This window comes from Bombina bombina, chromosome 1, assembly GCF_027579735.1.
Source record: "Bombina bombina isolate aBomBom1 chromosome 1, aBomBom1.pri, whole genome shotgun sequence".
Lineage (NCBI taxonomy): Eukaryota > Metazoa > Chordata > Amphibia > Anura > Bombinatoridae > Bombina > Bombina bombina.
Window position 1 is genome coordinate 138493787 of NC_069499.1, and position 16617 is coordinate 138510403.

The following is a 16617-nucleotide window of genomic DNA, read 5'->3' on the forward strand; positions in this document are numbered from 1 at the left end:
GTCCTAGGTAGGCTAATGCAATCCGGCAGCATGCAATTAAGAAGCTCATGTTGGCTTCTGAAATCTGACAGACTGGGGTCTTCCCCACTATTGGTCTCTGAGATATTTCAGAATTGGAATACAATATTAAGGGGACATAAAACCTACATTTTTTCTTTCATGGATTAGATAGATCATACCATTTTAAACAACTTTACAATGTTCTTATATTATCTAACTTGCTTTCTGCTTGTGGTATCTATTGTTGAGAAGCAAACCTAGGTAAGCTAATCCAATGCACTACTAGGAGCTACAAAAACGAAGAATAAGGAAGCGCCTCAAAGAGAGACGCTCTAAGTACAGTATGTAAATAGTCGAACAAAGTACTTAATACAAAATTCCAAATGCAAAATCACAAGAACAACCTCGTTTAAAGTCGAGGTATACTATAAGCAGCACTGTAACACTCAATGAAAATTACTGGCATCCCAGGGTCGTCCTTCAAAGGTAGGTAACCGCTCCACTTATTCAGCCCCCTGCTAGTCCGTCCAGATCTGCAGTCAAGTTGAAAGGAAGCCCTGTGTCTCAATGGTCCCCACAGTATGTAGTCCAGTAGATAGATATCCATGGACTGTTACAAAATTTCCACTCTAGTGTGGAGTATTTTATAAACATAATTAAATAACTATAAAATCAAAGTAGCTACAGTTTATAACTTAAGAACTAAAAAACAGCTCTCGTTGCAAGACGCTGCATCTAGTGGGCGTGGCCTGATGCATTTTGCAAGTGCAAAACGCGTCAGAAATTTTAGCTGGAATGCCCTTTTAAATACAAGCAGCAATGCATACCTAGATATTCTTTGCTGATAGGCTCATAAGGACAACATTCACAGGAAAACACAAAAGTTAAATATAATTTTCAAGGTTATTTGTATTTCATTCAATATGTAGTATTTTCTGTACCAATTTTACTAAAAGTTTGTCAAAAATGTATTTGTACATAAAACATTTGAAATGCAGAGCATGATAACATTTTCACAATGTAATACATCTATGTGCATTTAAATTTTGACAGGAAAGTCCCTTTAGCTTAACCTTTATAAGGCAATAAAGATAAATATATAGATGATAGATAGATGATAGATCTATAGAAAGATAGATTGATTTATAGATAGATAGATAGATAAATAGACAGAAAGGTAGATGATAAAGTGTGAGAGTGCTGCACTTTAACATGCATGATTTCTGTATACCTTTTCCAGGATTAAAACTGCTTTAAAGGGACATTATACAGGGAGTGCAGAATTATTAGGCAAGTTGTATTTTTGAGGATTAATTTTATTATTGAACAACAACCATGTTCTCAATGAACCCAAAAAACTCATTAATATCAAAGCTGAATAGTTTTGGAAGTAGTTTTTAGTTTGTTTTTAGTTATAGCTATTTTAGGGGGATATCTGTGTGTGCAGGTAACTATTACTGTGCATAATTATTAGGCAACTTAACAAAAAACAAATATATACCCATTTCAATTATTTATTTTTACCAGTGAAACCAATATAACATCTCAACATTCACAAATATACATTTCTGACATTCAAAAACAAAACAAAAACAAATCAGTGACCAATATAGCCACCTTTCTTTGCAAGGACACTCAAAAGCCTGCCATCCATGGATTCTGTCAGTGTTTTGATCTGTTCACCATCAACATTGCGTGCAGCAGCAACCACAGCCTCCCAGACACTGTTCAGAGAGGTGTACTGTTTTCCCTCCTTGTAAATCTCACATTTGATGATGGACCACAGGTTCTCAATGGGGTTCAGATCAGGTGAACAAGGAGGCCATGTCATTAGATTTTCTTCTTTTATACCCTTTCTTGCAAGCCACGCTGTGGAGTACTTGGACGCGTGTGATGGAGCATTGTCCTGCATGAAAATCATGTTTTTCTTGAAGGATGCAGACTTCTTCCTGTACCACTGCTTGAAGAAGGTGTCTTCCAGAAACTGGCAGTAGGACTGGGAGTTGAGCTTGACTCCATCCTCAACCCGAAAAGGCCCCACAAATTCATCTTTGATGATACCAGCCCAAACCAGTACTCCACCTCCACTTTGCTGGCGTCTGAGTCGGACTGGAGCTCTCTGCCCTTTACCAATCCAGCCACGGGCCCATCCATCTGGCCCATCAAGACTCACTCTCATTTCATCAGTCCATAAAACCTTAGAAAAATCAGTCTTGAGATATTTCTTGGCCCAGTCTTGATGTTTCAGCTTGTGTGTCTTGTTCAGTGGTGGTCGTCTTTCAGCCTTTCTTACCTTGGCCATGTCTCTGAGTATTGCACACCTTGTGCTTTTGGGCACTCCAGTGATGTTGCAGCTCTGAAATATGGCCAAACTGGTGGCAAGTGGCATCTTGGCAGCTGCACGCTTGACTTTTCTCAGTTCATGGGCAGTTATTTTGCGCCTTGGTTTTTCCACACGCTTCTTGCGACCCTGTTGACTATTTTGAATGAAACGCTTGATTGTTTGATGATCACGCTTCAGAAGCTTTGCAATTTTAAGAGTGCTGCATCCCTCTGCAAGATATCTCACTATTTTTGACTTTTCTGAGCCTGTCAAGTTCTTCTTTTGACCCATTTTGCCAAAGGAAAGGAAGTTGCCTAATAATTATGCACACCTGATATAGGGTGTTGATGTCATTAGACCACACCCCTTCTCATTACAGAGATGCACATCACCTAATATGCTTAATTGGTAGTAGGCTTTCGAGCCTATACAGCTTGGAGTAAGACAACATGCATAAAGAGGATGCTGTGGTCAAAATACTCATTTGCCTAATAATTCTGCACTCACTGTACAATCCTTTTTTCTTTGCATAAATGTTTTGTAGATGATCTATTTATATAGCCCATAAAGTTTTTTTTTTTTTTAAATGGATAGTTTTGCTTATTTTTAAATAACATTGCTCTGATTTTCAGACTCCTAACCAAGCCCCAAAGTTTTAGGAGAATACTGACGTATACCTACTCCAGCTTGCTTCTGTTTGTGTAAAGGGTCTTTTTTATATAAGGGGAGTCTCTGATATTTTAGTTGCAGTGGGTGTTCCAGTAACCTTTTAAACAGAGCTAAACTGGAAGCTTCTAAGTAAGTTTTTAAACGGTTTTATACTGGATTTTTATATCAGTATCTGTGCATCTTATTCTGTATAGTAGTGTCTATTACATGTTATATGAAAACTGGTGTATACTGTCCCTTTAAGAAGAATTAGTTGGGGCAGAAGCTTTGCACTTGGAAACATAGAAACAGAGCTATTTATGGCTGATATGAACCAGAAGCTCAGCATGCCTACAAATATCTCCTCTTGAGGTGTAAGCTTAAATCAATAATATAACGAACTGTATTCAGGCCAGGCTTATAATTGAATGAGGTGGGACTAAGTCAGCACTTGACACCGGCAGCATATAGGGAGAGACCATTCTGGATAATAGTGTTTTTAAAGAGAAATGAATCTTATATGAGGCCCATCTGCATGTTTATATTTACATTTTTAATATGCTGTGCTTTAATCTCTGAGACAATTGACTCTGGTTGGGTCTAGACGGTAGTGTGCAGAGAGTGTAGGAGCATTATTTTATTCTTGGATCCAAGCAGCACAATGTCTTGACTGAATTATATTCATGGACTTGTATAACAGCATATTATTGATGGATAAATGCTTGTTAATAACTGTGTTTAACGCCACCCTCTACCACTGAGATGGCACTAATCAGGGCAAGGTTAATGAGTAGTGGTAACGTGTATTCCATTCTTTATTGGCTCACTCCTTGTGACCACCCCAGGATGAAGCATCATTGCATCGCAGCTTATTATTATTATCGGTTATTTGTAGAGCGCCAACAGATTCTGCAGCGCTAACTTAGGGAAAACGCAGGCACTACAGGATGGTGCTAATTAAAATTTAAAAAATGTATTTAAAAAAAGTTAAAAGTTCATAGGTATGAGACCCCTAACACATTGTAAAATTGAGGTGAGCTGACCTATATAAAATTACCCAGTAGCTGATCATCTATTATTGTCAGTTGAGGAGACTTATTCACTACCAATACAGGGACTTAGTCATATATGAGACCTCTATAGTCTGACACTCTAGAATTAATATAGGTCTCTGAGATAATATGTTTCATGCCATAGTTCTTGGTACTCATTTCTATAACCTTACATAATGCATTGACAATATATATCTTCTCCTATGGAACAGATCCACCCTAGCGATTTCCTTAGCTCCCTCCTGCCTTAAAAATCTTACGGGAAGGATGTCACATCTTAACATCTTATTTGTCCCCTCACCCCCTCTCTTTACACCCCAAACAGATATCCAGAGTATTTCCCAGGTACACTACCCTCCCTTTAAACCAGCACCATTTCCTTCAGAGTAATCCATCATAGAGCCGCCTCCCCCCATAACGGGTCCTATACCCACTTTCTTTCAACCCAAGCGGCTCTTGCCCGCTGCCAGTGCCATCTTTCACCTCTCTCACAGTATTTTTATTAGTTATTTCCCCCCATTTCTACAGATCTTTTGAACAATCAAAAAGATGCACCCAGCTTCCTGATTCACATTATCCTCTTCCCAAGTGCATTTTCTGATCTCAGACTATGCTATCATTCTGTAACCACTTCAGTGCGAAGAGTGGTCTACTTAGTCCAACTCTACATAAATCAGAGATATAACTATCTGTACTTATACTTATAATACTCCTCATAATATAAAAAAGAGACCCTATATTGATTTATGAGAAATCCCACTTCTATACTCACCGACAAGTATAAAACTATGTATGCATTAACTAAAAGATAATAATTGTCACATCACTGTTTTAAGACTTATCGTTCACTTTCAAGTTTGTAACTCCTATTCACATTCCCATGTGGGCTTGTATTGTATTATTTTATTTCTTGTTTGTCTCAATAAAAAACATATTTAAAAAAAAAAAAAAAAGTTCATAGGTAAAGTGCACAGACATAGAGCAAGACGTCTGATGCGTTTCACGCCCCCTAGTGGCGCTTACTCATAGACATCAATGCATAGCACTTCTGAGTACTCTCTGTTTAAAACATTTGTGGGGGTTTATTTAAATGTGCAGTTATGTACAAGTATTTTTTGAATACTAACATTTTCTAATGAATGCCATCAGAGCTATACATGTCTACAGAAATTGTTCAAGGGAAGCAAATAAAATCTCTGGAACATACTACTTTCATAAGCATGTTGAACTGGAGAGAGTTGCTGCTGTGCATCATTTTAAAAAGGGCTCACAAGCATAAAAACTGTGACTCAAAAAAATCACACATTGTAGCCTAATACAGCATATATATATATATATATATATATATATATATATATATATATATATATATATATACACATACTGTATGTATTGTGCTGTTATGCCATGCCTCCTACAAACTACCCCTGCACTGGGAGTAAAAAACAAGCAAAGTTTAAAAAATATGTCACACTGTTGTCAGTCTGCCATGGCACACCTGAGGATCTCTCACGGCACACTAGTGTGCCACGGCACACTGGTTGAAAAACAGGGAACTAGAGCATGCTATAGGCACCAAGTACATTTTGTTTGAGAAATAATAATAACAGAAATTAGATAAAAATAACCAGCAGTCAAGTGTCAAAAGGCATATCCTTAAAGGGACACTAAAGTCAAAATGAAACTTTCATGGTTCAGATAGAGCATGTAATTTTATGCGACTTTCCAATTTACTTCCATTATCAAATTCTACAGTCTTTTAATATGTCCACTTTTTGAGGCAGCAGCTCCTACTGAGCATGTGCACAAGTTTACAATGTATATGTATACTAGTCTGTGATTGGCTGATGGTTGTCACGTGAGTCAGGGGGCATCAAATGAGGAAAAAAATAATTTATCAGAAAAAAAAATTAACTACTTACCGTATTTAAAATTCAGTGTTATTGCATTGTCTTTTAATTATACATTTGTTAATTATGAAATTATACTGCATTCAATTTTCCTTTATATAGTTTAAATTCCACTTGAGAAGCTTATCTCAAACATGAGCTATAGAAATTGCAAGACTTTAATTCAAATTTTTTTGTAGAAAAAAAATTGATTTATCAGAAACAGAACTGTACCTTTATAATCTATGTAATTTATAGTCCGTTTCATGGTGGTTCTTTATAGACCGCACTGTTGCAGATAACTCATTAATAAACTTGTACTGTATAATAAATAATATAATAATGATATAATAGTGAGCAAAGGGATATTACAAACACCTACGATACTAAAACTAATTATCCCGTGCAGTAGTGAAATCTATAATTCTTCAGGGCTCTTGTTATGTTTCCCATTAGACTCCAGTTCACCCTCTATACATCAATCCTGATAGTTCGAACTGGATGTTGCTGATGATGCTGCTAGGCAGCAGGAAGCACCGCCTCTCCTATCCCTTAGACATTTGATAGAACCAATGACAGAACGAAGTGAATGGTTGGCATCCAATAAGAGTCGTGCGGAGGCGGTTCCCTTTCGATTAGCTCCCCGCAGTGCAGCGAGTGGGAGGAGTTACTCAGTGCAGGTCTCTTCTCTCTTGCTGCGGCTGTAGAGGTTCCTCAATCCGGTACCTGCACCTTATGGAAGAGATGGAAGAGGAGCTTAAGTGCCCGGTTTGCGGTTCTTTTTACAGGGAGCCCATTATTCTGCCTTGTTCGCACAGTCTGTGTGTGGCATGCGCCCGTAACATCCTGGTACAGACTCCTGACTCCGAGTCCCCGCAGAGCCGCCGCGCCTCGGGGGTGTCCGACTATGACTACCTCGACCTGGACAAGATGAGCCTATACAGTGAAGCGGACAGCGGATATGGCTCTTACGGAGGCTTCGCCAGCGCCCCCACTACCCCTTGCCAGAAATCCCCCAACGGGGTGCGGGTGTTCCCTCCGGCCATGCCCCCTCCTCAGCCCCACCACCACTCATCTGGCGCTTTGCTATTGCCCCACGGCCCCCGCAATTCCTGCATCACTTGCCCGCAGTGCCACCGGAGCCTCATCCTGGATGAGAGGGGCTTGCGCGGTTTTGCTAAGAACCGGGTCCTGGAGGGGGTTATTGAGCGCTACCAGCAGAGCAAGGCGGCAGCTCTGAGGTGCCAGCTATGTGAGAAGAGCCCTAAGGAGGCCACGGTCATGTGTGAACAGTGTGATGTTTTCTACTGCGAGCCCTGCCGCTTGCGATGCCATCCGCCACGGGGTCCTCTGGCCAAGCATCGACTGCTGCCCCCGGCACAGGGAAGGGTGAGCAGGAGGCTCAGCCCACGCAAGATCTCCACCTGCACCGACCATGAATTGGAGAACCATAGCATGTACTGCGTCCAATGCAAGATGCCAGTCTGTTACCAGTGTCTGGAAGAGGGCAAGCACTCCAGCCACGAGGTCAAGGCTCTGGGGGCCATGTGGAAGCTGCATAAGGTAAGAGGTTATAAGGTTGGTCCAAATGTTTTATCACTGGCTGACATATATAAATATATATATATATGGTCCCATGTGATGAACTGGCACAGTCATGGGTTTCAGGTAATATACAGATTATGTTCATTTATTTCTAAATCAGTCAAATCAAACTTAGCTTTATGTGAAACTGAAGGGTACACTATTTCCCAAGTCCAGTATATATTTATATTGCTATATTATAATAGGGCACTATAGAATCAGCTTCAGTTATTCCAAAACCAATTTAGGGTTTTAAATGTATAAAAGAAGAGCATCCATTCTCATTAGGTAACATAAGCAACTGCCTAAGGGGGACATGATTCTAGAGGGGCACCAGACTGGTTACAGTGATACAACCATGGGGTACACATCTTATAGTTTTGCATATTTGGATGCCCTGTACAGCCAACCAGAAACATTGCATGCCAATGTATAGACCTTTTTTTAAAAAAATATGTGTTTGTGCCTTGGTAAGTTAGTGCTGACATTACTGGACATAAGTGAGTAAGCTATTGCCTAGATCAAATCTGACCAAAGTACTGTCAATGAACACAAAACTGGCTCATCAGATCTATTACATCACAGTCAGAAATTGAAATATAACTCCATTCCAGAATCACAAATACCACCCCACAGCTGACACAGAAGATTTCACCACTATCATGGCAAACTTGCTGCTTCCAGTATGTTGCTTTCCAGAGACAAACGTTTTGTCAAAATTCTCCATTGCAGTCTGCTGGCACACAAAATGGAATATCTTGGTTGGTTCCATGGACATATATAGTTTAATAGACACAGGCTTACACTAATGTAATTTATTATTGGATGCAAAAAAAAATCTTTTTATTAGTGTATATGCTCCCTACAAAAGTTAGATATCAATCTTTCACTGAAAGTGACCAATTAGTGAACTGCATTTTATTGCTGAGTAAAGCAGTTTTGTAAAGAGCTATTATACATGAATAGTATAATTTTGATTTCATATGATTTTTGTTAGATACAGCTTTGTGTGAAGTAAAAAAACATTACCCAAAAAATTATTCAAAACTAAGCAAAAAAAAAAAGCCTTGCCTGGTGACACACCCCAAATTTGTCCAATTACCTTGTTTCATACCTCAGGGAAATAATGTCAGAGGGCAGTTGACTGATGATTAGTCTGATTTTGTGTCATTAACATAATTAATATTCATTGTTGAAGACACACTGATAACAAGCTGAGTTTAATGAACATTATCATTATATCTTTTAGACACAATGATTTTTCTCCTTGCACTATTTTAATTTGGGATCAAATATTTATTTTTTTCTAAAATCTTACAAAATATTTTGTTGAAAAGTATAGATTTTTACATTTATAGTATAAAATGCTTGATAGGGATTCAGTGAGGATGCAATAAAGAATGACTGTACGTCGCTTGATAAAAACACATTAAAATGATCTCTCATTGGTCAATGATAATGTACTACTGAGGAATATTTAGTAGGAAGTATGGGGAATTCTCAGTATTGAGCAGATATCAAGAGTAAAAGCTAATCAACCTGTATACTAATTGGGAGTTGGAATGTCTTCTGTCTATGGTGGTATAATATTGATATGTCTCTTGATATGCCAACAGCATGACTTCCCCAGCCTGTCCTTCTGTACCATGAGTCATGTAACACAGTGGCAGGGCAGCCAGGGTGAACTAGTAATCTCTTTAGATTATGGCATGGGCCTTTTCAGCTAGGCACTGAACACATTGCCTGTCATCTAAATTCTACCTCCCTAAGAGTGCATCATTATACTAAGGTTATTCAGTGTCTGCACAAAAGGGACATGGCTTGAATAATCAACTAGTCTGTATCCTTTAACACCATCAATCACTGGAACATATTCTACATTAGGGACACAGTGAAGGAAATGAATTGCACAACAGTCACACAGAGGGAGTCGGAGGTACAATGCAATGGAACCTGTTGGTTTTGCAACCTACCAAGGAATGTTGACTGGTATGTTAACCCCTTGGCATCTGAAAAACACACAAAAAACATTGTAACCAATTAAATAAAAACATCTGCCAATATAAACCGTTGTTTTAACATAAAAACCATAGGCTTTTTGGTAGTGTGAATTTATCAGCTGTGAACCTAAGAATTTAGACTCTTTTTCATTTTAAAAATCAGATCAGAGCTATTCTTCCAAAATTGTTATTATTAATATTATTATCATTTTGAACACAGTACAATTATTATACTTTCAGATTGCAATTAAATTAACATGACTATGGCATGTGCATATTATTGCTATTGGAAATGGCTCACCCATATGTGTTGTACTCACTTGTATATCTTGTTATAGCAGAAGCCAGTTAAAAACAGAATATGTCTTACTACATATGACAGCGAACAGAATGAAGGTTTTGTAGAGAAAAACACTGAATTATTAGGGGAATTCATATTCTAAACAGCATATCTATGTCTGTGTGGATGATTGTATCATATTTTAGAGCCAAGTGTTGCTTAGCTGACTGTCAGAAATATTTTTTCCTACAAAATTACAATATGGTACGTGTCAGGTTATTGTGTTCTACTCTTATTCGACCAAAATATACATATTAGCATTTAAATAGTGATTTTTTTTCATACCATCACAGAAATATGTTGAATTGAATCAGGGTCAAGTTCTACAAAAAAAAGTGTGGGAACTCACCAAGCTTCCACCCCCCACAATCAATATTGTTTTATATACATACACACGCATTTACGCACACACACTGTATTTATATATATATATAAAATCTATACAATTTGGTTAAAGAAAGCAAATTAAATCAAATGAAGGGTTGAATGGTTGTCTTTGGGCCTGAGACTCCTCCTCTTTCACAGAGCCTCACCCACTTAAGGTGCAATAGTCCTATTTCTGCTGAGGGGAGCTAAATAACCCCAGAGCAAGCCACACAGAAATGACCGCTGACAGACTTGCATTTAGTGTATTGTAAGAAGTGTTACTGCCCATTACTAGAGGATCTCACTATCCCTCTAAGCAGACTGTGTTCCAGCTCCTCCCACCAGCAGCAGCAGTGTTTACTGCAGGATTTCTGTTCTCTGTCCAGAGGGAACTTAGTTCCTCCTGCACAAATAGTGCAGGAACTCCGTTCCTATGCGTTCCTGCTCGACTTGACCCCTCAACTTAATGTCCCTTTAATTGGCTAGTGATTAAGTCTGCTACTGTATTTTATTTTTGTATATTAGGAGTAGCATGTCTGCTCATAACTAGTCTATGGGATAGTCACCCACTGGCTGATAAGGAAGACTGGTGGACAGTGATACATCCCATATGCAAAAAAAATATTTATTTTTCAAAACAATTTATTTTAAATAAAAACAGATATTGAAATGCCCTATCTTAGATGTAACAAAAATATATTTAAATGGACATAATAGTTAAAACTGAATTGTCCATGAGTCCTTTCAGTTTTAAATGGAAGCATTTTACATATTCTTGCAGTAGCAAAATTGCTTCTAGTAAAAACTATGACTGTTTCAATGGTATACACACACTGAAATGGTCCAGTGTGACTGCATTCACACACAGTCTCAGACAGTAGGTAGTTGCATTATACATGTCATCCCTTACTGGTGCACAGAGCATGTGCAGCATATAAGTGCATGACCCTGAAACAGTATCTTTTACTAGAACCATTTTTGCTAATACAGCTCTATTGCACATTAAAAACTGACTTTTGTGTCTCTTTAAAGGCATATGAAACCCAGATGTAGCTAAAAATCAGCAAGCACTACCCATGGTGCTGAAGCAAAAATACGCCAACTCCTAAGCTTACATTGGTAAAGATACCAAAAGAACAAACAATAATTTATAATAGGAGTAAATTAGAAAGTTGCTTAAAATTGCATGCTCTATATGAATCATGAAAAAAAAATGGGTTTCATAACCCTTTAGTGACCAGACCATTTTTCAACTTTCTTACCCTTACGGACCAGGGCTATTTTTACATTTCTGCGATGTTTGTGTTTAGCTGTAATTTTTCTCCTACTCATTTACTGTACCCACACATATTATATACAGTTTTTCTCGCCATAAATGGACTTTATAAAGATACCATTATTTTCATCATATCATATAATTTACTATAAAAAACTTTTATAAAATATGATTAAAAAATGGAAAAAACACACTTTTTCTAACTTTGACCCCCAAAATCTGTTACACATCTACAACCATCAAAAAACACCCATGCTAAATAGTTTCTAGTTGTCCTGAGTTTAGAAATACCCAATGTTTACATGTTCTTTGCTTTTTTTTTGCAAGTTATAGGGCAATAAGTACAAGTAGCACTTTGCTATTTCCAAACCATTTTTTTTTTCAAAATTGGCGATACTTACATTGTAACACTGATATCTGTCAGGAATCCCTAAATATCCCTTCACATGTATATATCTTTTTAGTAGACAACCCAAAGTATTGATCTAGGCCCATTTTGGTATATTTCATGCCACCATTTCACCGCCAAATGCGATCAAATAAAAGAAATCGTTAACTTTTTCAAAAACTTTAAGTTTCTCACTGAAATTATTTACAAACATCTTGTGCAATTATGGCACAAATGGTTGTAAATGCTTCTCTGGGATTCCCTTTGTTCAGAAATAGCAGACATTTATGGCTTTGGCGTTGCTTTTTGGTAATTAGAAGGCAGCTAAATGCCGATGCGCACCACACTTGTATTATGCCCAGCAGTGAAGGGGTTTATTAGGTAGCTTGTAGGGTTAATTTTAGCTTTAGTGTAGAGATCAGGCTCCCACCTGACACATCCCACCCCCTGATCCCTCTCTGACCCCCCTCAAACAGCTCTCTTCCCTCCCCCACCTCACAATTGTCACCGTCATCTTAAGTACTGGCAGAAACCCTTCCCCCTCTACCTATTTGCCGCCATCTTGGGTAATGGCAGCTGCGCCAGTACCCAGTTTGCCAAAAAAAAGTGTATTTTTTTTATATAGAATAAAAAAAATTCTGTAGTGTAGCTGCCCCCCATCCGTACCCTCCCCCTCTCAGATCACTTGCCCAACATTTATTCCCCCCTCCTTCCCATATATTTTCCAGATTAATTAATGTAAATGTGGCACGCGCCACAGAGTGGATCTCTGCATTGGTGGGTTTAAAAGGGTATTGCAGTGATGCTTCAATATCGAGGCATCACTGCAATACCTTAAAAGCGCATGGAAGTGATCACGATCACTTCCACTGCTTGAAACCCCAGAGGACGTGCCAGGCACGTCCTTGGCCGTTAACGACTGGTTTTTGTAGAATGTGCCTGGCACGTCCTTAGTCGTTAAGGGGTTAATACAAGAAATGAGGAAAATATGCATCTAATTTGTGGCAGTCAAGGAGGAGACAGATGACATATTAGACACTTGAAAACTATTGTTAAAGGGACATGAAACCCAAAAACGGATAGAGCATACAATTTTAAAAAAAGTTTCCAATTTACTCCTTTTATCAAATTTGCTTTGTTCTCTTGTTCTTTGTTGAAGAGATATCTAGATAGGTAGCGTGCACAAGTCTGGAACACTACATGACAGGAAATAGTGCTACCATCTAGTGCTCTTGCTAATGTATAACATTGTTGCAAAAGTGCTGCCATATAGTACTGCAGACACGTGCACACTCCAGAAATGATATTCCTACTTTTCAACAAAGGATAACAAGAAAACAAATAAAAATTGATAATGGAAGTAAATTGGAAAGTTGTTTAAAATTGTTTGTTCTATCTGAATGACGGGAAAAAAATGGTTTAATATCCCTTTAAATTACGGTTTCTGTGATTGATGTCCCCTTAGTAATCTTTACTCTCATTTTAATTTATAAATTGGAAGTAAGAAAAGTGTCAAAAGGTATTGTTGATTTGTGTGGACGTCTGGTTCTATGCAAGTGTTATCACTTGGAAATACCTTGTTGTTCACCATGATACTGTAACTCAGGGCTGTCCAGTCTATGGCCCAGAAGCCATCTTCCTCCCTTGCTCATCTGCAGCTGGATCATTTTTTTCCCTCTTTTTGATGATCAAATATATGTGAGCAGAATCCGTTAACGCTCTACAAATAAATGATAATAATAATAATATATGTGTGTCAGCTATCTTGCTTAAAGGGACACTCAGGTTTTATTAAATTTTCATGATTCAGATACAGCATGTAATTTTAAACAAATTTCCAATTTACTTCCATTAAAAAAAATGTGCAGTCTTTTATATTTACACTTATATTGAGTCACCAGCTCCTACTGAGCATGTGCAAGAACTCAGACTATACGTATATGCATTTGTGATTGGCTGATGAACTTTGAAATGTGTTAAAAAATAATCTACTATTTATTTGAAATTCAGAGTAAATGCTATTGTATTGTCTTGTTATCTTGCATTTGTTGATTATGCAAATCTACGGTGTTTTACATATCCTATCCTGTTTAATAATATACATATTAATTAATTAATAATTAAATGTCCCCCCAAAAAAAAGTGCAGCTTCTCTTTGACAAAGTTTGTACCTCGGCAATAGCTGATTTCACAGGCTTTGGCAGATACATTTATGGCTTTTATATCTTGTGAATTGCTTCGCACACAGGATAGTGAAACATCGTTTTCTGTTTGATGCAAAATCCAGTGCTGACCCACAATGCATTTGCATGTTTTCCTGGTTTGTTGGAGATGTGTCCACCCTGACCCTCCTTGTTTGTCTTGGTATATTTAGCTGCTGCAGAGGGGGGGTGTAAACTCATTTTATGTGGTATTGATCAGATTTTGTGTCAAGTAGAGACTACAGATTAAGTATATTAATCAGAGTTTGGCACTCACAGTGTACTTATGAAAACACTTGACAGATTCTGAGCAAGCTTTACACATTGATCACAGGTATGTAGGTATATGGGGAATAATAAAACAAACACAAAAAACAGGAGCCTGGTTAAAATCCTGAGAATCATAGCGCTCTCTGTCTCCTGAGATTTGTCAAGCACAATCAGGTGTCACATCATGCGACTTAAAGGGACACTCAGGTCAAATTAAACTTCATGATTCAGATACAGCATGTCATTTTAAACAACTTTCCAATTTACTTTCAATAAAAAAAATATGCACAATCTTTTATATTTACACTTTTTGAGTCACCAGTTCCTACTGAGCATGTGCAAGAATTCACAGCATATACGTATATGCATTTGTGATTGGCTGATGGCTGTCACATGGTACAGGGGGAGTGGAAATATACATAACTTTGAAATTTGTTAGAAAAAAATCTACTACTCGTGAAGTTCAGACTAAGTGCTATGGCATTGTCCTGTTAACATGCAGTTGTTAATTATGCAAATCTACTGTGTTTACTGATGCCTTTACTAATGTAATGATTATCTCTCTTACTAAAATATCTTATCTACAAATGGGTTGTTTTTGGAGGTTTTGTATACAATGGGCTTGCAGGTTTGACATCTGTAGTGAGGACTTTAAAGCAAATGCATCAGAGGAAATGGGCAGAAATTCAAAGGCATTCATTTGCAAGTACCAAGGATTCGCTGTAGGACTATCATACCAGACTTTAGTGTTTCCCTTTTAGCTATGCAGCTATTTAGTATCTTAGTCACTGTGAGTCTTACTTGTACGCAGTAGACCATTGCGAAGGCACAGCAGCTTATGTAGGTTTTTGCAAAGGGTTTTTTTCACCTAAAATGCCATTAGGAATACCTCCCTTTAACATTGTGTGGCACAGAGGGTAGACAGGGCATGGTGGTGTTGGCAGGTTTAAAAACAAGGGGGTGTTGGTTTACATGGATCTACATATTTACCTCACAGCCAAGTGTAGCTGCTGGTGTATTTAGCTGTTTACTATACTATTTGCCCCCCCAACTCTATAGCCCTCCCCAGACAAAATCTTTGTCTTGTCATTTTTGGTAATTCAAGTAAAACCTTATAATGCTTTTTTATGTATGTATGTGTGTGTGTAAGCTCCTAGGCTCTGCATAATTCTGTCAACTCTAAAGCCCCCTCCCAGTCAAAATCTTTGTCTTGTCATTTTTGGTAATTCAAGTAAAACCTTATAATGCTTTTTTATGTATGTATGTGTGTGTGTAAGCTCCTAGGCTCTGCATAATTCTGTCAACTCTAAAGCCCCCTCCCAGTCAAAATCTTTGTCTTGTCCTTTTTGGTATTTCAAATACAAATCAAGTTATAAAGCATAATTTTGTCAATTCCTTGTATTATGGAATGACAAGCAAATGAAAGTGTTGTTGTTCACTGGTGTAAAGATAAATTGAGTTATTTACAGAATGTCTAGCCCCTATTTAATTTAAATCAATGTGGATTTACTAATGGGCTTCAGTGTTGACGGAAAAAAAAACATGCTGTGCAGTTACCTTTAAGAATCCTTCCTGTATGGTGTGAGAGTATTCTGGTTATTGGGTTTTGTCATGTAACAAATGCTGGATAAAAATACAGAGTGCTAATAGTAGATTTGGGACTTTAATGTGTTTATATTCAACATATATAATTCAACAACTGTGTGAAAGAGGAAATAATAGGGCATTTTTATCATTGCACAAGGTATTCTAGGATTGTGCTAGAGCATCAATATTAAAACACAGTGTATTGTGATGGCTTCTGGCAAGAAAAATGGTAATACAACATTTCACAAGCAACGATCCTTCTATGAGGTAATCGGGGCAGAAATGATTTAGATGCAGACAGACGGTTGAATGCTGATGTTTACAAATGAAGTAATTTAGATCTTTAGGTCTGGAATTGCTGCACTGTTTACTTTGAGATAGACACATTGTTATGGAAGATTTTTTATTACAATAAATATCTATTGTGTTCTGAATATGTGAATTTATTTAAAGAGGCATTAAACACTTTGAGATGGTAATATAAAATGATAAATTGTATATATAAAAAAACTCTGCAATATACTTTCATTTTTTATTTTGCCCACTTTTCCTGTAATTCCATTCTGAAATTGTGAGCTTTTCAGCTCTTGTTAGAAATGGAAGTGCAGAACACTGTTATATTCCACACAACCATTGGCTGCACACTCTAGGGACCTATTTATAACTGTCTCTAATTGGTCACAGCAGTTAAGG

General features: G+C 37.6%; 1 protein-coding gene across 10 annotated transcripts in view; it reads left to right on the plus strand.

Moving 5' to 3' along the window:
* Positions 1–6644: 6644 nt before the first annotated feature.
* The window catches only part of TRIM9 (tripartite motif containing 9), a 390783-nt gene continuing 380810 nt past the window's right edge, over positions 6645–16617 (plus strand). For all 10 annotated transcript variants that reach the window (XM_053697627.1, XM_053697625.1, XM_053697629.1 and 7 more), the window contains exon 1: positions 6645–7475. In XM_053697627.1, coding sequence (XP_053553602.1) covers positions 6648–7475 — 828 coding nt within the window. In that variant the 5' untranslated portion in view covers positions 6645–6647. The remainder of the gene's footprint in view (positions 7476–16617) is intronic.